The following is a 21342-nucleotide window of genomic DNA, read 5'->3' on the forward strand; positions in this document are numbered from 1 at the left end:
CCCTGAAACTCCTCTGTGCTCCACCTATTCATCCCTCCCGCCCCCACAAAACCCTGGCAATTGCCGATCCTTTTATTGTCTCCACGGTTTCACCTTTTCCAGAAGGTCCTAGAGCTGGGATCATACTGTCTGTAGCCTTCTCGGATCAGCTTCCTTCCCTTAGTAATAAGCATTTAAGGTTCTTCCATGTCTTTTTGTGGTTTGAAAGTTCATTCTTTTTAAGAGCTTTATGATATTCCAGTGTCTGAATAGGACCACAGTTTATGTATCCATTCACCTTACTGAAGGATGTCTTGGAGGCTCCCAAGTCCCATTGTCCTTTTGTGTGAGAGAGACAAGGGGCTATGAAGGAGAGCAGAAGTTCACGATCTGGAACACATCATGATGAGTGATACCTCATGCGTGCATTGAAAGGACAATATTCCCGGAGGGGCAATATCAGAAGAGCACCTACATGATTATAGGGGGTGGGGGTGGAGGGAGAAGTGGAGAGAGAAGGGGGCTCTGGTTATTCTGACATTGCCCCTCTGGGAATGCTGTACATTTGAATGGGCACCTGGGGCATCACTCATCTACGATGTGTACAAGATCGTGAACTTCGACTCTCCATCATGGCCCTACGGGACCTGAAACTCGACCTGTCCGAGATGAAACTCATCACCCTCCCCTCCCTCACCCAACCTGGCTTCTCATCTCACGTTCCCATCTCAGCACATGACACCACCATCTGCCTGGTTGCGAAAGGTATCAGCAATCTGCGCATCTTCCAAAACTCCTCCCTTCCTCTCTTTGCCTCCTGCCCCCATGATCAGCGAGTCCTGTCAATTCTCTCTCCCAAACACATTCGGAATCTTTCTGTTCTCTCCAGCCCCAAAGCCACACCCTGGGATTGGACTTCTGAGTGAAGCTTCCACAAATCCCTTTACACCAGTAGGGTTGTTTTGGAAATACCAGGCTCCTCAACATGGCCCTGAAACTCACAAACATGCATGGGCTTTCTGGCCCGCATTTCTGGATCTGACTTTGTTGCCTGCCTATGTGCGTGGTTTTTGATGGGAAAGCGATTTGGCCTGCTGGGGGACATTGTGTAATGTCCAGAGATGTTGTTGGTTGTCACAATTGGAGGGGGAGTGTTACAGGCATCTAGTGTGTAGAGGTCAGGGATGCTGCTAAACACCCAACAATGCACAGTACAGCCCCTCCCACAAGAATGATCTGTCCCCAAATGTCAATAGAGCTGAGGGTGAAGAACCCTTATCTAGAGCTGCTTAAAGCCCTCCACAAACCAGCGCCGTCTTGACCCACTGATCACCTGTCCAGATGAGAGAGTATAGAAAACAGGAAGTGTAGAGAAACTTTATAGTAATTTGACATAGTAATTTTACGACTTTTGGGCTCCCGTTTTGCGTGTCTTTTAAATTCTTTTTTAAATCAATTTTTAGAACAATTTTGAATTTACAGAAAAATTGAGCAACGAGTACAGTTTCTATATACTCCCTCCCCCAACACACACACACACACACAGAGTTTCCCCTATTAGTAACATCTTACACTAGTATGGGACATTTGTTACAGTTAATGAACCAATTTTGACACATTAGTATTAACAAAAGCACACGCTTTATTCAGATTTCTCCAGCTTTACCCTAATGTCCTTTTTGTGGTCCAGGATCCCACATGACATTTAGCTGTCACGTCGTCTTAGGCACTTCTTGGCTGGGGTGGTTTCTTGAGCTTTCCTTGTCTTTGATGACCTTGACAGTTTTGAGGAGCATTGGTCAGGGATCCCAGAGGGTGGCTCTCTGTTGGAATTTTCCCGGTGTCTCCCTCATGGTTAGGCTAGGGTTACGGGTTTGGGGAAGGAAGATCGCAGACACAAGGTGCCATCCTCCTCACAATATATCGTGGGAGTACATACTATCCACCTAATTATGACTGCGGATGGTGGCCTTGATCCCGCAGCTGGGTGACATTATGTGTACGTCAGGTTTCTGCACTGTAAAGTTCCTTTTTGTCCCCCTCTTTCCACACTGTACTTCTTGGAAGGAAGTCACACTGTGCAGCTCCACCTCTTTTGGAAGATGCAGTATCTACATAAATGATTTGGAATTCTTCTGCACATCAAGTTTGTCTCTTGTCCTTCAACCATTAATGCATTTGATCATTTGTTTGTATCAGGACGAACTCATGGATATTGACTTTATTCTTGGGGTTATAACACAACACGACATTAGTTTAGTTTCTCGACTCGCTCTAGCTTTGGCCCCAGGGGGCTCTTTCAGTGGGCTCCCATGGCCTTTGACACACCCCATCATTGCCTGCTGTTCCTTGCTTTCTGGCACCATGCATGTCTTTTTCAATTTTATTTTCCTAGAAATTAATTTTTATTGCATTTTATGGATTGGGGGGGGAAAGTGGTTCTTCAGTGGAGAGAATTTGAGAAGCACTGCACAGATCTTCCAGCAGCTTCTTCTGCACTATCAGCTGCAGCGACCTTGGTCTGAGCACACCAGGCTTGCACCTGCCCCAGGGCCCTTACAGTGCTCTCCTCCTGGAATGTTTTTCCTTCAGCTCTTCCTTTTCATCCTTCCTGTCTTCCCCTATCTCCCCTCCTCAGAGAAGCCTCCTCCTCCCAGGCTGACACAGCCCCCACCCCAGCTGTCTCCAGCACTCTTGCTTTGTTTTCTTATAGTCCCAATATTTTGTCCCCTGCTGAAATAATCTGTTTGACATATTAACAATTGCTTCTAAATGTAAGCACCAGAGCACCCGGTTGGCTCAGCTGATGGAGCGTGCGACTCTTGATCTCAAGCTTGTGGGTTCGAGCCCCGTGTTGGGTGTAGGGATTACTTAAAAATAAAATCTTAAAAAAAATGAAAAGAAATGTAAGTGTCACGAGGACAGGGATAGACCTTGGCATGCACAATATTGTGGGTTTTTAAAAAAATATTTATTTGAGAGAGGGCATAAGCAGGGGGAGGGGCAGAGGAAGACAGAGAAGCAGGCTCCCCACTGAGCAAGAAGCCCTACACGGGACTCGATCCCAGGACCCTGAGATCATGACCTGAGCCGAAGGCAGATGCTCAACCAACCGGATGAGCCACCCAGGTGTCCCTGTGGTTTTTTTTTTTTTTTTTTTTTTGATATTTCAGAAATGTCTCCCTGAGATCCCTGGATGTGGTGGTGGTGGGGGGCGGGGTCCTGATAATAATCTCCTTCTACTGAGGCCAAACTTCCGGGAGGCTACCATGAGACACTGTGTGGGTGGGGAGAACAAAAACAGGGGCCATGCTTGAATCCCCATCACTACAGTTTAGTGTGGGCAAGAGGTACAGAGAGGGAATCCCAACCATCCTCTGCTCTGAGGTCCCCACAATTACTGGCCTCATCCAACCCCATCTGAGGGTCATGAATGGTTGGAGAAGGTAGGCTAGCCTCAGAATGGAAGGGCAGCATAGTGGATCAGTGGGCTCAAAGCCTCCTTTCATTCTCCTTGCCATGTCACTTTGGGGCTCTCGGCCTCAGTGTTTCTGTCTGTAAAGTAGGTATGATACTCATTATGCTCGAGATAGTGTGAGGTTAAATGAGACTGTGCTGGGCATAAGACTCTCAAAAGTTGTTACCTGTTGGTATGATCTCCAAAGGGCACACGCATGCAGAATTTTGCAGATGATTTTTGGGGGCTTCACACGCTTCCCCGAAACCTCGTCCTCAATCCCGACCTATGAGCCCTCTAAGTCATCCCCACCCCCAACTTCATAACCAGAGCTTGTCTGATGAGTTAGGAGGTGTGAGAACCAAAGGCAGCCCCAGGTGAGGGAGGAGGTGGCAGGTGAGGACTTGGGGAGGGCCGGAGGGGGGCTGTAGGCCACCTCCTGCACACAGGGGAGCCAGTGTGTCTGGAGCTGCCTGGGCCCCAGGAACAGGCCCTCAGGGGCAGGTGGGACCTCGGTTCCAGCCGGCTGTGTGTGGGTGGGGAGGTCTGGCCCAGCCCGGAGTTCCAGTTGGCCCAGTGTGGGGGCTGGGCCGGAGGCAAGGGCAACTGTGCCCAGCTCCCGCACCAACACCAGTGGACGCCCCCAGGCCCTCCAGCCCAGGACAGGTGAGGGCCTGCGGGGCCCCTCCCGGGGGCCGGAAGCCTCTGACTGTGTGTTTACAGCGCATCCCCCCCAGGAGTTTGTGCTAGTTCGGGTTCGTCCCTGGGGTCCACAGAGGTCATGAGAACCTTCCCAGAAAGGCAAACACGAGCGTGAGCCAGCAGGACATGCCACGCTCGCAGGAGTGGCAGCCCATAATAGCACGCCCTTCTCGGCCAGGGCCCCTCCCCCGGCCAGGAGCCCCAGCAGTGCCATGGATGGGGAAACCAAGGCCCAGTGGGGAAAGACGCATTAGGTCTTTCGGGGGGATTGGGACAGGAGTCAAGGCACGTGCATCGCACACGTCAACCTGTGTGTTCAAACACATACACACCGGCCCCTTTGTGTGCCCACACCCACCTCCTGCACAGGCACATCCAGGCAGGAGGGCCGATGCCCCAGCTCCCCTCCCTCGGGCACACCCACCCCCGCTCCAGTCACACGCTCTGGACCATGAGACCCACGCCTCAAACACACCTGTGGAACGGATGTTAAGGGGACCTGGGAATTTCTACCAAGTGTGGGCTCAGGGACCACTATGTGGAGGGGGGCTGTCTCACGTAGACTTGCTGTAGTGCTTTCTCATCTCATAGAATTTTATATAGTTGAGAAAACACTGATTGTTCTGTGTGCGTGCGTGCGTGCGTTTTGAATGAAACTCCCTCTGTAGTTGTAAAGGCAGAAACTCACACTATACCCCCTTACACGGAATTCACCCACCTAGTCTCACTTAGATCTGACACACAAATGTGATCTAGGTACAGACAAATAACCGTACACACCCACAGAGCCATTCAAAACACTACTTACACACACATAACCCCCCCCACACACACACTACAGTCATAGATTCACAATCAGGCACACCCACAAATACACTCACACATAAAGAGGCAAGTTCAGATACTCAATGTACATTCAGGAAACAGATCCATATGTGCATCTTGTCACACTCATGCTCACACACAGATCCATGCAAATATCCCCAAATTCACACTGATGTAAACAGCAGCTTCACCCACATAAACTCAGAAAGTCACACAGGTCAAGAAGAGATAACAGACAAACCCAAACACATACGTACACTTGTTATACACACGCAGTTACACCCGGCTGTACACACTTAGACACACAGGCCCGCAAAGACTTAACACAAACATTTGTGCATTCACAATTCCTTACAGCTAAGAGGCACACTGCAGATGTTTTGACACAAAACCACAATGGAATACACAAGCAAATATTTAAATATCCACAAAAGGGGCTCAGAGGTTCGCAAGTGTATCCATTCATACCCATTCAACCACACTGATAGATACAAGTAGTCACACTCTTGGGTAAATACACATGCCCTCAATTCCTCTCCTAGGCTCCTTCATTGCCACTTTTTCACACCCTTATACAAAACACAAATACATCTAGATGCTCACAAATATGCACACTCGCAGATCCACTGGCAAAACACAAATACACACTCACCACGCCTATATCCTCCGGACACAGACACGTACACAATACAGATCCTTGTACACACAACACACATGAAAAGCACGGACACACACACGTGCTGTCGCACTCCCACCCAGATACGCACACGCAGACACCCTCAAATACACTCACCACCCGACTACATTAGGGACGCACACGCTGATAAGAACACACACACTCTTGTACGCTCACAATACGCAATCGGACACAGGTGCCCCCACGCACACGCTGCCTCTTGGCCAGGAATGACAAGCCCGCACGGATGCTCACGCTCACACCTAAGGGTACACACTTGGGCCAGCACACACATCCGCAAACGGAGGGTCCCTCACCCTCCCCAGCGCGCGCGCGCACACGCACTCCTCCGCAGCCTCCCGCCACCACCGCAGTCCGGGCCCGCCCCACCCCGCGGCGGGCGGCCAGGCGAGGCCAGGGCGGGCGGGGGACCGGGTCGGGGTCTGGGCCGGGGGCGGGGCGCACCTGGGCTCCGCCCCGGGGCGGGGCCGACGCTGCGTCGCGAGCGCGAGCGGCCGCACCTGGCTCGGAGGCGGCGGCGGCGGGCCCGGTCCGGGTGCGAGCGCGGCGCTGCCCAGCTGGAGCGAGCGCGGAGCCGGCGCCCGCAGCCCCGGCGCCGCCATGGTGGAGGCGGCGCCCCCCGGGCCCGGGCCGCTGCGGAGGACCTTCCTGGTGCCCGAGATCAAGTCGCTGGACCAGTACGATTTCTCGCGGGCCAAGGCGGCGGCCAGCCTGGCGTGGGTGCTGCGGGCCGCGTTCGGGGGCGCAGGTACCGGGCCGGGGGCGGCAGGTGCGGGGGGCGGGGCGCCGGGCCGCGGAGGCCGGGGCCGTGGGAACAATAGCGCCGGCCGCCGGGGGGCCCCGGGCTCGGGCTCGGGCTCGGGCCCCGCCGCGCGGGGCCTCCGGGCTTCCTGCTCGGCCCGGGCGGTGGACTTTGCTCGCCCGGCTGCGGGAGCGCGGTGGGGGTGGGGCCGGCGGGCCCAGATCCGCGCCGGGACCCCGGCGTCCGGGAGCCCAGGTGTGCGGGGCGGGGTCTCCCGGGCCGGCCTTGCACGCCCTCCCCCCCTTACACATTCACATCACGCCCCCGCGAGGACCCCCCCCCCCACCGCCCCGCAGCGGGGACCCACACCCCGCGTCAGCCCTCCCTGCGCTGCGGGCGGTGAGGGCAGCTCCGGGAGTCCCTTCTTTCGCCTCCATGGCCGCGGCCAGCGGCTGGCAGCTGTGACTTATTACCCCATTTTGCCTAGGAGGCGGGCGAGCCCTGGAGAACGGAATTGGCCTGTCCGAGATCGGCGGGGGTGGGGGCCCAGGTGTAGGACCTTCTCCCACCGGGACAGAGCCTCCACTCCTCCCTAGGCCCACATGTGTGCGGAAGTCAGGCCACCCCAAGGGGAAGGATGCGGGTGGGTCCCCAGGATTCGAGGGCCTGAGTGGGCCAAGTCAGGGCCCTAGGGCAGCCCCGGCGCTCAGGCCAGAGCTGGGAGCCAGGGCCTGTTCTGGGGCAGCTGGGGTTAATTAAGGTCTGGGCCTTCCGGGGTGTCCTGCTGGGACGCCTTGCTCTCCCACCGGTCTGCCCACTGGTCTTGGCACAGCCCATCCCCCCTTCAGTGGCCTTCCCAGATCAACCTGTTCTGGGTGTGGGGCTCGGGGACCGCTGCCCATCTCCTGGGTCCGCCCAAGCCTGTGTCTTTCTCCCAGCACCCTCCCATGCACGGCACACTGTGGGCCTGCCTTTCCCTGAGGACCTGCTGGAGGAAGAAAGGAGGCTGGCGGGGAGAGACCCAGGTCTGCCCCAGCCTCTCCCGTCCCAGGTTATGTGGCCCTTCAAGGCTCGACTTTGGGAATCAGAACTGGGTTTGAGTCCCAGCTCCACCAGGTTATGGATGAATTATCCCAATTCTCTAAAGCTGCTGTTTCCCCCTCTGGAAAAGAGAACATTTATTCACTTATCCATTTTGCAAATGTCTCGGGAGGGGGGCACTCACTATGTGCCAGGGCAGTGCTTGGGTGATGGGGACCCCAGTACCCTCTTCACAAGGTTGCTGGCGGCAGACCTCAGATTTCTTCACGCCGTATCTGGCATTACTGTACGTTCTAAACGTCTGCTCACCATCACTCCTGCTGTGATCAGTAGTGGTATTTTTATTAATATTAATATCATCATGGAGCAGAAATTACTGTCCCATTTCACAGAAGGGAAAGTGAGGTCTCCTGAGGATGATGCCCTGACTCCCCCAGTTCTGTTCTCACTGACCCAGCTCCCTGCACTGTGTGGTATCCTCCCCGAGGGTCATGTTCAATCCTCAGTCCCACTCTCCTTCTCGGACAGCCGGGACTGAGGAAGGTGGGGCGCCAGGCCCAGAGAGGGAAGTAGGGAACAGAGCTCTGCCTGATTCATGAACTCTGGGACTTTCTAGCGATGCACATTGGGTGCCAGGCTGGTGCTGGGTGCTCTGGACAGAGGGGGTGGGGGTGGAGGTGGCAGAGAGGGGGATGGGCCATGGAACCAGATCATTGCTGCTTAGAGTGATAAGGTCTGTGTTGTAGAGGCCTGCCGCGGGGCCGGGGGAGGAAATCCCTGAACTCTGCCAGGGAGGGAAGGAGAAGGAAAGTCTCTCCAGAGGAGGGAGGGTTTGAACCTTGAAGGATGCATCAAGTTGGCCAGGGGGAGGAGACCTCATGTGAAAAGGCCTGGGGTTTGGACCAACAGGGAGTTCTCAGAGGAGACCGTGCAGGTCCCGGTGGTGGGGTGGTGGCCGGGGGAGGTGGGAGATGAGAGAGGCTAGTGGGACTGAGAAGGGCCTCTCAAGGGGTGTGTGGGTGGGTGGGTGGGTGGGTGGATCTGAAAGCACTGGGGAGCTATGGAACATGTTAGAGGACTTGACAAAATGAGATCAGATATACAGTTGCCCAGGGAGCAGGTAGTTCTGGTGGCCCTGAGGCGCAGGTGGGAGGAGGCTGGGCAGGAATGCAGGCCAGTGGGCTCCACAGGACTCTAGCTCAGAGATAAGAGGGTGCCATCTCTGTGCAAGTTTGGGAAACACCATACGAAGTCCCTTATGCCGGAGCATCAGGGTGACCTACAGGGAAACTGGGTTCACGTCAGCTGGGCCGTTTATTAGCTGTGTGATCTTGGGTGAGTTAGCTCTCTGGGCCTTGGTTTTCTCATCTGTACAGTGGGGCTAAGAATAAGTTGTCCTAAGGATTCCACGAGCAAACGCATGCAAGGTGGCTTCAGTCTGAGTAAATGCTAGCTACGCTTAGAACTGTGCGGTCCCAGGACGCGGCCACAGCTACCTGGGGCTGGTCTAAGTCACGATGCACTGTAAGCGTAAATGAACCGCACCGTGGCTTCTGAAGACTTCATATAAAAAGGTGAAATATCTCGGGGCGCCTGGGTGGCTCAGATGGTTAAGCGTCTGCCTTCGGCTCAGGTCATGATCCCAGCGTCCTGTGATCGGCCCCGCATCGGGCTTCCTGCTCAGCGGGGAGCCTGCTTCTCCCTCTCCCTCTGCCTCTCTCCCTGCTCATGCTCTCTCCGTCTCTCTCTCTCTCTCTCTCTCTCTCTGTATCTCTGTGTCTCAAATGAATTAAAAAAAAAAAAGGTGAAATATCTCATGATGTTTTTATATATATATTTTTTAAGATTTTATTTATTTATTTGACAGAGACAGAGATAGCGAGAGCAGGAACACAAGCAGCGGGAGGGGGAGAGGGAGAAGCAGGCTTCCCCCCCGAGGAGGGACTCGATCCCAGGACCCTGGGATCATGACCTGAGCCGAAGGCAGACGCTTAACCATCTGAGCCACCCAGGCGCCCTGATGTTTTTATATTAATTACATGTTGAAATGATAGGATCAGGTATGTTTTGGGTTAAACATACTACTAAGGTTACTCGTTTCTATGTTTTTAATGGGGTAGCTACAAAGTGTAAAACTACATATGGAGGCCAAACTGCCTTTCTCTCAGACAGCACTACCCTATGGTAAGTGCCTAATAAACGTTTTGAGTAGAGAACAATGGCTTTCTACTAACGGGGGGGTGGTTCTGCCTCTTAGGAGACCTTTGAGAGTGTCCGGGGACATTTTTGGTTGTCACTACTTAGGAGGAGGGTGCTCCTGGCATTTAGTGAGCAGAAACCAGGGACTCTGGTGATCGGCTTACAAAGCGCCGACCAGCCTACCCCGCCCCCTGCCAAACACAGCGACTTATCCAGCCCCAAATGCCAATAGTGCTGAGGTGTGGGCACACACACAGGTGCAGAGGAAGTGCTTGATCAACATTAGCTGTTGGTAGCCCTAGCTCACGGTTTTCATCTTGAAGGCCCTGACAAGTCCTGCAGGAAAGAAACTTTCTTTCTTTCTTTCTTTCTTCCTTTCTTCCTTTCTTTCTTTCTTTCTTTCTTTCTTTCTTTCTTTCTTTCTTTCTTTCTTTCTTTCTTTCTAATATTTTATTTATTTATTTGAGAGAGAGAAAGAGAATGAGCAGTTGGGAGGGGCAGGAGAGAGAGAGACACGGGGCTTGATGCCAGGACCCCAGGATCATGACCCGAGCCGAAGGCAGACGCTTAACCAACTGAGCCACCCAGGTGCCCCAGAAAGAAACTTGTTTAATTTTGCTAATGGGAGCAGGAAATGAGCAGGAGCTGGGGAGATAAGGAGCAGGGTTTGGGTTGGGGAGATGCCAGGAGGTTGAAACCTGAGGACATTAGGTGTTGGGTGGTGGTGGGGGTGGGGGGATGGTGATTTCTTATTGCAATTTCAGAGAGAAGGAGCAGGTTTGGAGCAAGGTACTGAGCATCATGGAGATGCCCAGAGGGCAGTGGGACACAAGGCCTGGGCTGCAGCAGGTGGCAGTGCTCTGATGGCCAGGGAAGCCATCACTGGGGTGGGGGTGGGGGGTGGAGTAACATATCCATTTACAGGGCTCTTCTGAACCTGGCATTGACAGGGCATGTGGGGAGGAGGCCTGGCTGGAGTGGTGGGACAGAGAAAAAGATGGGAAGCTGGGAGATGCTGGGGGAGGAAGGTTTCCGGAACAAGGAGGTGCTGGGCAGGACGCCCAGGCAAGATACGGCCCACAACTGTGCGTTGGAGGGCCGCTGCTGGCCTTGGGCAGGCTGGGAGCTGGGAGGGCAGGAGTCTCAGGGAGGTTGGGGTGGGGGTCCGGTGGAAGGAAGCAGAGCCTGGAGAACTCTGTTCTTTCAAGAAGCTGCGCTGAGAGGGGCAGAGAGCAGGCACAGCTCTCCACAGGAGTGGAGCATTAAGTGGGGAGGTCAAGTGTGATTTTAGGGGATGGGGAAAGAGCTGGGGTAGGGAGGCACCGAAGGGAAGGATGCCTGAGTCCTTGTAGGTGAGGGCAGGGGGTCTCTGGGGAGCATGGCTGTGAAGACAGGCACCTGAGGAGGGTCTGAGGTGTCATGTGCAAATGTTTTTAAGCAGTAGAATCCTGCCCCCCATTCTTTCAGACACACAACCCCAAAAGACAAAACAACTGTTCAGATTGGAATTTAGAGTTGGGGCCTCCCTGGAAGACCTCCCCCCCCCCCCCCGCCACGAGGGCTGGTTCCCCATGCTGGCTTCAGTCACCACCTCCTAGACCTCCCCAGAGAATCTTCCTGGTGCCTTTTTCTGGTCTTTCTCCTCCCCACCCTTGGGTCCTGCTTGGGGCTCCACCACCCACCCCTCCCTCCACATGGGGCTTCCTCCAGCCTCTTCCTACCCTGCCTGTCTCATTCAGCCTTTTCAGGGGTCTTGTGGCCGCCTCTGCAAGGTGACCTCACCTCTCTCCTAAGGCCCAGCCCCTCACATTCAGCCTCTGCTGCCTCACCTGCTGCCCCTCCTGTATCCCTAACCCTTTCCCCTCCCGCCCCCATCTTTCCAGTCACACCTGATGGGGCCTGGGCACCTCCCTCTCCCTCCCCTGCCTCCACCCTTCAGTCACCAGGTACAGACCCCTCACCCCCCCCCCAGCATGTCTGCAGTCTGACCACCCCATTCGGTGCCCTGCCAGCCAGCCCTGCACTCCACAGCCCACCCCACCCCAGTCTCCAAGCTGAGACAGGGTGTAGAGTCTGCTGAAGGCCTGGGTCTGAATCCCAGGGTGTAGAGTCTGCTGAAGGCCTGGGTCTGAATCCCAGGGCCAGCGTTGCCCAGCTGTGTGGCCTTGGGCAGGTTTCTGGAGTTACCTGTTGTGCCCCGGCTGTTGTTTCCCAGGCTGGTGGGCCCCCCCAGGGAGATCGATTAAGCCATCTTGTCATTGTGATTGTTCTTTGCGGGCCTCCAAGCCCACCCACCTCCCAACAAGCCCCTGCGCAGGCGGCCGCCTCCCCTCGGGTCCCAGAGCTGCCGTCCCCCTGCAGCGCTGTGCTCTCGCACCGCCTGGAGCCCCTCCCTCCGGCGCGCTCCCGCCCGTCCCGGTGCCGTCCTCCCTGCGGGCGCCCGGGCCCTGACCCGCCGTCCCCCGCCTCGCCCCACAGAGCATGTGCCCTCGGAGCTGTGGGAGCCCTTCTACACCGACCAGTACGCGCAGGAGCACGTGAAGCCCCCGGTGACGCGGCTGCTGCTCTCGGCCGAGCTCTACTGCCGGGCCTGGCGCCAGGCGCTGCCGCAGCTCGAGACCCCCCCCAACCCCTCGGCGCTGCTGGCCCTGCTGGCGCGGAGGGGCACAGTGCCCGCGCTGCCCGAGCGCCCCGTGCAGGAGGCCGACCTGAGGCACCAGCCCATCCTCATGGTAGGCCCCGCCCACCAGCCCCGCCCTGCTCCTCCCTAAAGGCTCCGCCCACCAGGCCTGGCTCCTCCCCAGAGGCGCCACTCTGGCCCTTGAGGCCATGCTTTACGGCCCACCAGGGGTGGTTCTTCCAGGATCCCTATCCTGCTCCTTCCCGGAAGCCCCACCCACGAACCCAGGCCCATCCCCAAAGCCCCTCCTACTTCAGGCCCCGCCCCCACCCGCCCAACCTTGAGGCGCTTCCTCCTCTTCTCCCTCAGAGGCGAGCGGAGCCCCCATCCCTCGCCCTGGTCTCACCCTTCAGCCCTTACCTCCACAGGGAGCCCACCTAGCTGTCATTGACGCCCTCATGGTTGCCTTCGCCTTCGAGTGGACAAAGACACTGCCCGGTCCTTTGGCCCTGGCCAGCTTGGAGCATAAGCTCCTTTTCTGGGTGGACACGGTAGGTGGGGTTAGGCTGGCATGGGCTGGGGGCCAGGATCGCCCGGTGACCGGAGCCCTGACCTCTCCCTGCTCCCCAGACCATCCGGCGGCTGCAGGAGAAGACGGAGCAGGAAGCTGCCCAGAGAGCCTCTCCTGTGGCCCCTGCAGATGGGGTGGCCCCAGCACAGCCCTCGGTGAGGCTAGGGCGATGGACGGATGGACGGACGCAAGGACAGTTGGATGGCTGGGTGGGCAGGGAAGGGCTGAACCTCGAGGCCGGTCCTGCACTCGGCGGGGGGGGGTGGCGCTGGAGGTGACTCTCTCTCTCTCTTCCCTCTCCCCTGTGCCTCTCCTGCTCTCCCCTCTGCCTCTCTGGCATCAGTGCCCCACACGCTGGTATTGGAAGCTGGTTCCTGTAAGTGGGGCTGTTTCTCCGCCCCGTCTGCCTGCCTTGCTTGTCGCTTTGTCTCTCCATGTGTCTGTTCTGCCTGCCTGTCTGCTCCCTCTCCTACTTCTTCCCAGCTGTGAGCAAAAGACGTGGGACCCCAGCCCTGGGGGACAGAGAAAAGCCTTCTGTAGCCTCAGAGAGGAGAGGACTCTCTGCTGTTAACTGACCGGGCAGACCTCTCCCCAGTTACCGTTCAGGGGGATGAACCTCCCTTCCCAGCAATTAAGAGGGCAGAGCTCCTCGGCTTGTCCATCTTAGCTGAGCTGGGAGACTTCCGGCACTTCTGAAGGGAGGACTCTTGCCCTTCAGACATATGGATCCTGACCCCAGTGGCAGGGCACATGGAGAAGACCCCTTTAGTCAAGAGGAAGACCCCCCAAACCCAGAAGAAGGGGGAAGAACCTTCCCAAGACCCCGGTTTCCCTAAGGACAAGTCCCAGCTTTGTTGGTGGTGATGGGGGGGGCCTCCATCCCTGAAGTACAACAAGGGGCAAGTGACCCCTGCAAGTGGAAGGCTTTGGGCTGGGTGGGATCCCTGCCTTTGCTCACTCTGGGGCCCCCTTCCTTCCACTCTCGGGCCTGGGTTGGGGGTTCCTCTCCTTCTGCCTCCCTGCTTCCTCTGCATCCCCTCCCCAAGCTGGGGCCTGGGTCTTTTGTGGGGGGAGCCGGGGGGAGATTCCCTGCATGGGAGGCTGCTCTGTGGGGTCCCTCCAGGCTGGGAGGAGCTGGGGTCCCCAAAGCCGGCCAGAGCGCAGTCGGAGCTGGATGGCCAGGGCTCATGACAGGGTCGGGGCTATCTCCCCCTCCCCTGGAGGTGTGCTTGGGGGCCCAGCAAGTCAGCACCCCTCCCGCCCCGCTGACGGCTGCTCCTCTCCCCCCCCAGCACGCAATTGCCTTCTGTTTGAAGGAGTCGGGGAGCAAACCCCCCATGGTAATGTATCCCCCGCCCCGGGGTCCCAGGAGTCCTGCCCCAGCCCTCGCTGCTGGCCTGGCTGCTCGCTGCTACCCTTCCCCCCGCTCCAGGCTGGCCCCACTCTGGCTCTGGGACCCCCAGCTTCACGCCCCCTCATGGCGGAAACCCCAGGCCTCCCCACCCAGCCTGCATGACCACTGACTTGGGGCCAGCCTGAGCCTCTGACCTAACTTGGCTCCCACCCGCAGATCCGATACCGCAAGGACCGAGCTGTGGCCCGACGCGCCCCCTGCTTTCCAAACGTGACCACCCTCCAGGATCTGGCAAGTGGGGCCGCACTAGCTGCCACAATTCACTGCTATTGTCCCCAGCTCTTGCGACTCGAGGGTGAGTGCGCGGGCCTGGGCCACACTTGTCCTTGGGAGCTTGGCACCCAGGCATCTGCCCCCGAGTGGGGCAGTAATTATGAGTGCAACTTCCAGAACTGGTGGACCGGGGCTTGCACATTTTTTCCCCCAGTTAGCTGTGTGACCTCACACAAGTGTCTAAACTTCTCTGCGCTTCATAGAATTCATTCCTGCAGCAAATATTTATGGAATGCCAGATTCTCTTGTAGGTGCCAGAGATCCAGTGAGAACAATACAGATGTGCTCCTGACCTCAGGCAGCTCACATCCTAGTTGGGAGAGAAGGACAAGGAGTTCAGCCAGGAGAACATTCTGGGTGTTAGGGGCTCCACGCGGGGCCAGGTGGTCAGGAAGAGCTTTTTGAGTTGAGTTCTCGCGGAACTAGTTCTCCAGGCCGTTGGGAGCAGATGCAGAGGCCCGAGGAACAGCCTATCCTAGTACCCACTTTGGGAAAGGCACCTAGCATGAGGCCCGGCCCATAGGGCCCTCGCTTCCCCAGGGCCCCGTCCTCCTCCCCACAGAGCTGGGGACCCAGGTATCCTGTCCCTACAGAGGTGTGTCTCAAGGACCCCATGTCCGTGGCGGACAGCCTGTACAACCTCCAGCTGGTGCAGGATTTCTGTGCCTCCCGCCTTCCTCGCGGCTGCCCGCTCTCCCTCGAGGACCTGCTTTACGTCCCACCGCCCCTCAAGGTAAGGTCACCTCGAGGCCTTGGGGGCCGAGGCAGGCGTCCGGGGCCGTGCGTCCCATTGGCTGACCCTGCCTTCTGCCTCCAGATCAACCTGGTGGTGCTGCTAGCCGAGATGTTCATGTGCTTTGAGGTGCTGAAACCTGATTTTGTGCAGGCCAAGGACCTGCCTGACGGTCACGGTGAGGCCTGGCCCTGGGTGTGGGGCGGGGTAGGGAGGCCAAGCCCTGCCTGACCCTGCTATCCCTGCTGCAGCGGCCTCCCCCCGGGCCACGGAGGCCTCTCCCGCTCAGAACAGCAGTGGCTGCAGGTACAGTTTCCCTGTTGGGTGAGTCTCCATGGCCATGGTGGGCTCTTCCCCTTGCTGGGCGCTGCGCCAGGGCTAGGGGATGCTCTCTGCTCCACTCCTGGGAGAGGTGAGCAAGGCCGGGCGGTCCCTTGGCTGACGTGCTTCTCTTGGCAGTTCTCCTGTCTTCAACTTCCGCCACCCGCTTCTGTCATCCGGCGGCCCCCAGTCCCCACTCCGTGGATCCACAGGTGAGGGCAGGGGTACAGCTGGTCACTGGAGACCCCTACCCAAACACTGCCTTAGCAGACTTCATGTCTCCTCCTGATCCCTCCACTGGGTCCCACCTGAATGACCCCGTGGTGACCCTCACTGACCCCTCCCACCAGCGGCCCCCAGCTATCTGTCCACATAATGCCCCATCAGTGACACCCCCTGGCACACCCCACCCAGGGCCCAGCGACTCCATAGTGACCACTGAGTGACCACTTCCCACCTCTCCCCAGGCTCACTGAAGTCCTCCCCGTCCATGTCCCACATGGAGGCCCTCGGCAAGGCCTGGAACCGTCAGCTCAGGTGAGTGCATCTCAAGGGCCAGTGGAGCAGACTGGGCAGGGGTGGGGCTGGGGCTTGTCCCAGGGGCTGACCCCCCCCCCCCTCCTGCCGCCCAGCCGTCCCCTTTCCCAGGCAGTGTCGTTCAGCACCCCCTTTGGCCTGGACAGCGACGTGGATGTTGTCATGGGAGACCCCGTCCTACTCCGCTCGGTCAGCTCGGACAGCTTGGGCCCCCCGCGCCCTGTGCCAGCCCGGACCCCCGTCCAGCCGCCCCCGGAGCCCGGAGACCTGCCTACCATCGAGGAGGCCCTGCAGATCATCCACAGCGCTGAGCCCCGGCTGCTCCCAGATGGGGCCGCCGACGGCAGCTTCTACCTCCACTCCCCTGAGGGCTCCTCCAAACTGCCACTGGCCTCCTCCTACCCACTCGACGGGGTCTCAAAGCCACTGCCCGCTGCGCCCACCCAAGCACCCAGCTACGTGCCCCACCCTGAGGGCCCCCTGAAATCGTCTCCCTGCCCGGCAGGGGAGCTTTCGAAATCGCCGGCCCTGTCTGAGGGCTCCCCGAAGGCAGCAGCTTCGTCCCCCGCGGCCGGCAACTCTGAGGTGAAGATGACCAGCTTTGCTGAGCGCAAGAAGCAGCTGGTCAAGGCCGAGGCCGAGGCAGGGTCCCCGGCGGCCACCCCTGCCGCAGCAGAGGCCCTGAGCTCGGAGATGAGTGAGCTGGGGGCCCGGCTGGAGGAGAAACGGCGGGCCATCGAGGCTCAGAAGCGGCGCATCGAGGCCATCTTTGCTAAACACCGCCAGCGACTGGGCAAGAGCGCTTTCCTGCAGGTGCAGCCACGGGAGGCTGGAGGGGAGGCGGAGGCGGAGGCGGAGGCCGGCCCGGTCCCTGGTGGGGAGCGGCCAGCGGGCGAGGGCCAGGGCGATCCGGCCCCACGGCCCAAGGCAGTGACCTTCTCACCCGAACTGGGCCCGGTGCCCCCCGAGGGGCTGGGGGACTATAACCGGGCGGTCAGCAAGCTAAGTGCTGCGCTGAGCTCACTGCAGCGGGACATGCAGAGGCTCACGGACCAGCAGCAGCTTCTCCTGGCCCCACCCGAGGCCCCGGGGCCTGCCCCGCCACCTGCTGCATGGGTCATCCCTGGTCCCACAGTGGGTCCCAAAGCCGCGTCTCCCAGCCCTGCTCGGCGTGCCCCAGCTGCCCGGCGCAGCCCCGGGCCCGGCCCCAGCCCAACACCCCGAAGCCCGAAACATGCACGGCCAGCAGAGCTGCGGCTAGCGCCCCTGACAAGAGTGCTCACGCCTCCCCACGATGTAGACAGCCTCCCCCACCTGCGCAAGTTCTCGCCAAGCCAGGTGCCTGTGCAGACACGCTCCTCTATCCTCCTGGCGGAGGGGTCACCACCCGAGGAGCCTGTGGCCCGGCCTGGCCTCATCGAGATCCCACTGGGCAGCCTGGAAGAGCCCACAGCCGAGGACGAGGGAGATGGGAGCCCCCCTGGTGCCGAGGATTCCTTAGAGGAAGAGGCGTCTTCAGAGGGAGAGCCCCGGGCTGGGCTGGGCTTCTTCTATAAGGTGAGAGTCACCTAAGCCAGTGGGGGAAGGGATCGGGTGGGTGGCCGCGTGCTCAGGGAGTGGGATCACTGGTGGATAAACCGGGAGGTGGATAGCCAGGTGGGAGTGGGCAGACAGGCAGGGTGTGGCCAGATGGGTGGGTGGGTAGAGGAACGGGTGGATGACGGATGGATGGGTGGTGACAGACAGATGGACAGGAGTAAGTGGACAGACAGGGCTGGGGTCTTCCATGGCACCTCCTCCCTCCTCTTCTCTCCTTCCCACTCTCCCCACCATGGCCCTGCCAGTCCCCCTTCCTACTCTTCCATGTCCCTGTTCTCTGTCCTCATAGCTCCCCCAGCCTGGGCCAGTGGTCTCACCTGGACGCCTGCGGTCACGTGCTGACTGGCCTCTACCATCCATCCCCCCAACTCCTCCGTCCTTGGCCATTTTCAATGGCCAATTCATTTTTTTTTTTTTTTTTAATGTAAACTGGACCCTGTCAGTCCCCTACTTAAACCCTTCTGCAGGTCCCGTTGGTCTTAGAAAAAAAAAAAAAGTGCTTCCCACGGCTTTGGGCCCTGCTCACCTCTGACCTGTCCTATGCCCGTCTCCCTCGCTCCACCTCCCAGCACCCCCCCCTCCCCCTTTCCATGCCTGCTAGGCTTGTTCTAGCCTCGGCGCTTTTGCACTTGCTGTTCCCTCTGCCTGGAATACCCTCTTCACCTCCCACCCCTCCCCAGTCAAGTCCCTGTCCTTCTCCAGGAAGGTCACCTCCAGGAAGCCTTGCTTAGTGCCCTCAGGCTAGGATAGGTCCCTCCCTACACTGTAGACTGGTAGCTGCTGCTGATCTATCAGGTCGCCTTCCCCACTGGGTTAAGCGCGTGGTGTGAACAGCACCCAGTCTGGCTTGGTCCCCTTTTTGCCCCGGTACCCAGCTCAGGGCTGTGCACAAAGCAGGAGCCCGCTAAGTGCCTTCAGACCAGTTACACAAGGGAAAGGAGGGGTGAGTGGTTAGCAGGCAGGGTGGACAGAAGTACTAGGGGAGGGACGGCCAGCTGGACTCGGTGCCTGCCTCCAGGATGAAGACAAGCCCGAGGACGAGATGGCCCAAAAGCGGGCCAGCCTGCTGGAACGGCAGCAGCGGCGGGCAGAGGAGGCGCGGCGGCGGAAACAGTGGCAGGAGGCCGAGAAGGAGCAGCGGAGGGAAGAGGCCGCACGGTGAGGCTGGGGGCTGCCCGGGACCCCTGCCGCCAGTGAACCTGTGAGTGGTCTGACTGCTCGGTAACTCTTGATCTGCAGGCTGGCCCAGGAGGAGGTGACTGCGGGCGCCCCGGCCCCCCCAGCTCCTGTGGCCCCCACAGCAGCCCCAGCCCCTGCCGGGAGGGCCTCAGCTGAGGAAGAAGTGGGCCCCAGGCGGGGGGACTTCACTCGGCTCGAGTATGAACGCAGGGCCCAGCTGAAGCTGATGGATGACCTTGACAAAGTGCTGCGGCCACGGGCTGCGGGGACCGGGGGGCCAGGCCGGGGCGGGCGGAGGGCCCCCCGGCCACGCTCTGGTTGCTGTGATGACTCGGCCCTGGCACGAAGCCCTGCCCGTGGCCTGCTGGGTAAGGACTCTGTAGGGCTGGGGCGTCAGGGCTGGTGCCTGCCCAATGCTCGTGTCCAGGGCTTGCCGAGACCCCCATGAGTACGTGGGGTGAAAGGGGTCTTGGGGAGTTGCCCATGCCTGTTCGACTTCCAGAGGGATGTGGGGGTACAGTGGGGCAAGGCATGCTGGGCAGAGCTGGCCTAGAGTTCTCTCTAGAGCTTAAGGGACACAAGGCTCTCTCAGGGATGTTTAGGAGCAAGAGCTTTGGGGGGGGGCGTTTCCTCCCGCCTGCTGGGCACAGCCCCCTCCTCCATGGGTGGGCAGAGGTCTGTCTCAATTGGAGTGCACAGGGTGAGGGTCTCAGGAGGCGGGGCTGACCCCTTGTTCCCTCCACAGCCTACCACGTAAGCGCCCCCCCACCCCCCAGGCCCTGTGGAGGCAGGACTGTGGGTAGGAATGACCCCATGCGCTCTTCTCCCAGGCTCCCGGCTCAGCAAAGTCTACTCTCAGTCCACCCTGTCACTGTCCACCGTGGCCAATGAGGCCCCCAATAACCTTGGCGTGAAGAGGCCCACGTCTCGGTGAGTGTGGGCCAGGCAGGCCTCTCAGGGTCCGTGTGTGTCTTGCTGAAGGGATGAAAGGACGCAGTCCTGTGCATGTGCACAAGGGGGGCTGTTGACGGGCCTCAAGAACACGGCCGTGTACCCGAGTGGGGGTGCACCCGAGCGGGGACGCAGGCATCTGTGGCTGGCGCGCGCACAGACCCACACACACGCACACCCCCCCCTCCCCCGCCCCACAGGGTCCTAGGTCCGTATCTTCCCTGGTCCCTCTGCCTCTGGGGAGGCTTCCCTGACCACTGACTGCATCCCCATCCCCTCCTGTCCCCCCCCCCCCTCCAGGGCTCCGTCCCCATCCGGCCTCATGTCCCCCAGCCGCCTGCCTGGCAGCCGTGAGCGCGACTGGGAGAATGGCAGCAACGCCTCCTCCCCAGCGTCAGTGCCCGAGTACACAGGTAAGTGGGGCCGGAGCTGGCGAGCCCCAGGCCCTGCCTGTCGCCCCCCCCCAACCCCCAGCCCCGCTGACTGCCCCGCCCCCCAGGTCCGCGGCTGTACAAGGAGCCCAGCGCCAAGTCCAACAAGTTCATCATCCACAACGCCCTGTCTCACTGCTGCTTGGCGGGCAAGGTGAACGAACCGCAGAAGAACCGCATTCTCGAGGTGAGCCTGCGCCGGGGGCTGGGGGGCCAGCGGGGGGGCGGGGGAGGGTTGGGGGCCCTGCCCACTGGCGAACCGGTTGCACCACCCCACCAGGAAATTGAGAAGAGCAAGGCCAACCACTTCCTGATCCTCTTCCGCGACTCGAGCTGCCAGTTCCGGGCCCTCTATACGCTGTCCGGGGAGACAGAGGAGCTGACCCGCCTGGCGGGCTACGGCCCCCGCACGGTCACGCCCGCCATGGTCGAGGGCATCTACAAGTACAACTCGGACCGCAAGCGCTTTACCCAGATCCCTGCCAAGACCATGTCCATGAGTGTAGACGCCTTCACCATCCAGGGCCACCTCTGGCAGAGCAAGAAGCCCACGACTCCCAAGAAGGGCAGCAGCACCCCCAAGTAGCCTTGTCCCGGTGGTCCACCAGACAGGCCCCAGCCGTCGGCCTCCCGGAGGACAGCCTGGAGGACAATCCGTTGGTATTCCTGGGTCTCGTCTGTCCCCAACCTTGTTCGGGTAGGGCTGGAGTCCCTACCCCCTAACTTCTGTCCTGTCCTGCTGTGGGGGCTGAGCTGGGAGGTTCAGGGACTCAGGGCTCAGCTCAGTCCCCTGTCTGTCCTCCCCACCTTCTTGAATAAAATAATTTAGAAAGAGCTTGAGTGTTGTTGGCATCTCCTAACCCTAACCTAGTGACATCTCTGAGAGGTTTCCTTTCTCCTCGATAGCTCTGATGTGGTTCCTGCCATGGCCCCTCATGGCCGCTCCTGGGCCACCTCTCCCCTGATCTCTCTCCGTGGCCGCTCGCTCCACTTTTCTCCTCCACGTAGATGTTATTGGCCTCTCCTGTCGTTTGGTCTGCGGCCAGCTGCTAAGCTTGATCTCTCTGGCTG

The 21342-nt window shown here is 59.2% G+C and overlaps 1 protein-coding gene across 5 annotated transcripts; it reads left to right on the forward strand.

Annotated features, from left to right (window-relative positions):
- Window positions 1-1133: 1133 nt before the first annotated feature.
- Window positions 1134-21100, forward strand: CAMSAP3 (calmodulin regulated spectrin associated protein family member 3). 5 transcript variants are annotated; one of them, XM_064571809.1, is made up of 19 exons: window positions 1134-6408; window positions 12121-12374; window positions 12691-12813; window positions 12893-12988; window positions 13177-13209; window positions 14126-14173; window positions 14404-14542; window positions 15114-15253; window positions 15338-15431; window positions 15505-15559; window positions 15713-15786; window positions 16042-16111; window positions 16207-17668; window positions 18729-18868; window positions 18950-19257; window positions 19720-19819; window positions 20141-20253; window positions 20340-20458; window positions 20552-21100. In XM_064571809.1, the coding sequence occupies exons 1-19, from the start codon at window positions 6261-6263 to the stop codon at window positions 20855-20857; spliced, it is 3822 nt and encodes a 1273-aa protein (XP_064427879.1). In that variant the 5' UTR covers window positions 1134-6260; the 3' UTR covers window positions 20858-21100. The 5 variants fall into 5 exon arrangements, with proteins under 5 accessions (XP_064427879.1, XP_054360927.2, XP_054360926.2 ...); XM_054504952.2 differs by lacking the exon at window positions 14126-14173; XM_054504951.2 differs by lacking the exon at window positions 13177-13209.
- Window positions 21101-21342: the final 242 nt, after the last annotated feature.

The sequence above is a fragment of the Mirounga angustirostris genome, unplaced genomic scaffold (genome assembly GCF_029215605.1).
Source record: "Mirounga angustirostris isolate CCGP_5_RB_7025 unplaced genomic scaffold, mMirAng1.0.hap1 SCAF_1, whole genome shotgun sequence".
Taxonomy (NCBI): domain Eukaryota; kingdom Metazoa; phylum Chordata; class Mammalia; order Carnivora; family Phocidae; genus Mirounga; species Mirounga angustirostris.

What these genes read in the sequence shown, in the direction of transcription:
- CAMSAP3 (XM_064571809.1), top strand. Translation starts at nt 6,261, where the DNA reads ATGGTGGAGGCGGCGCCCCCCGGGCCCGGGCCGCTGCGGAGGACCTTC. An exon ending in GCCTGGAACCGTCAGCTCAG is followed by an intron (nt 16,112 to 16,206) that starts GTGAGTGCATCT and finishes CCTGCCGCCCAG; the next exon opens with CCGTCCCCTTTCCCAGGCAG. An exon ending in GTGAAGAGGCCCACGTCTCG is followed by an intron (nt 19,820 to 20,140) that starts GTGAGTGTGGGC and finishes CCCCCCCTCCAG; the next exon opens with GGCTCCGTCCCCATCCGGCC.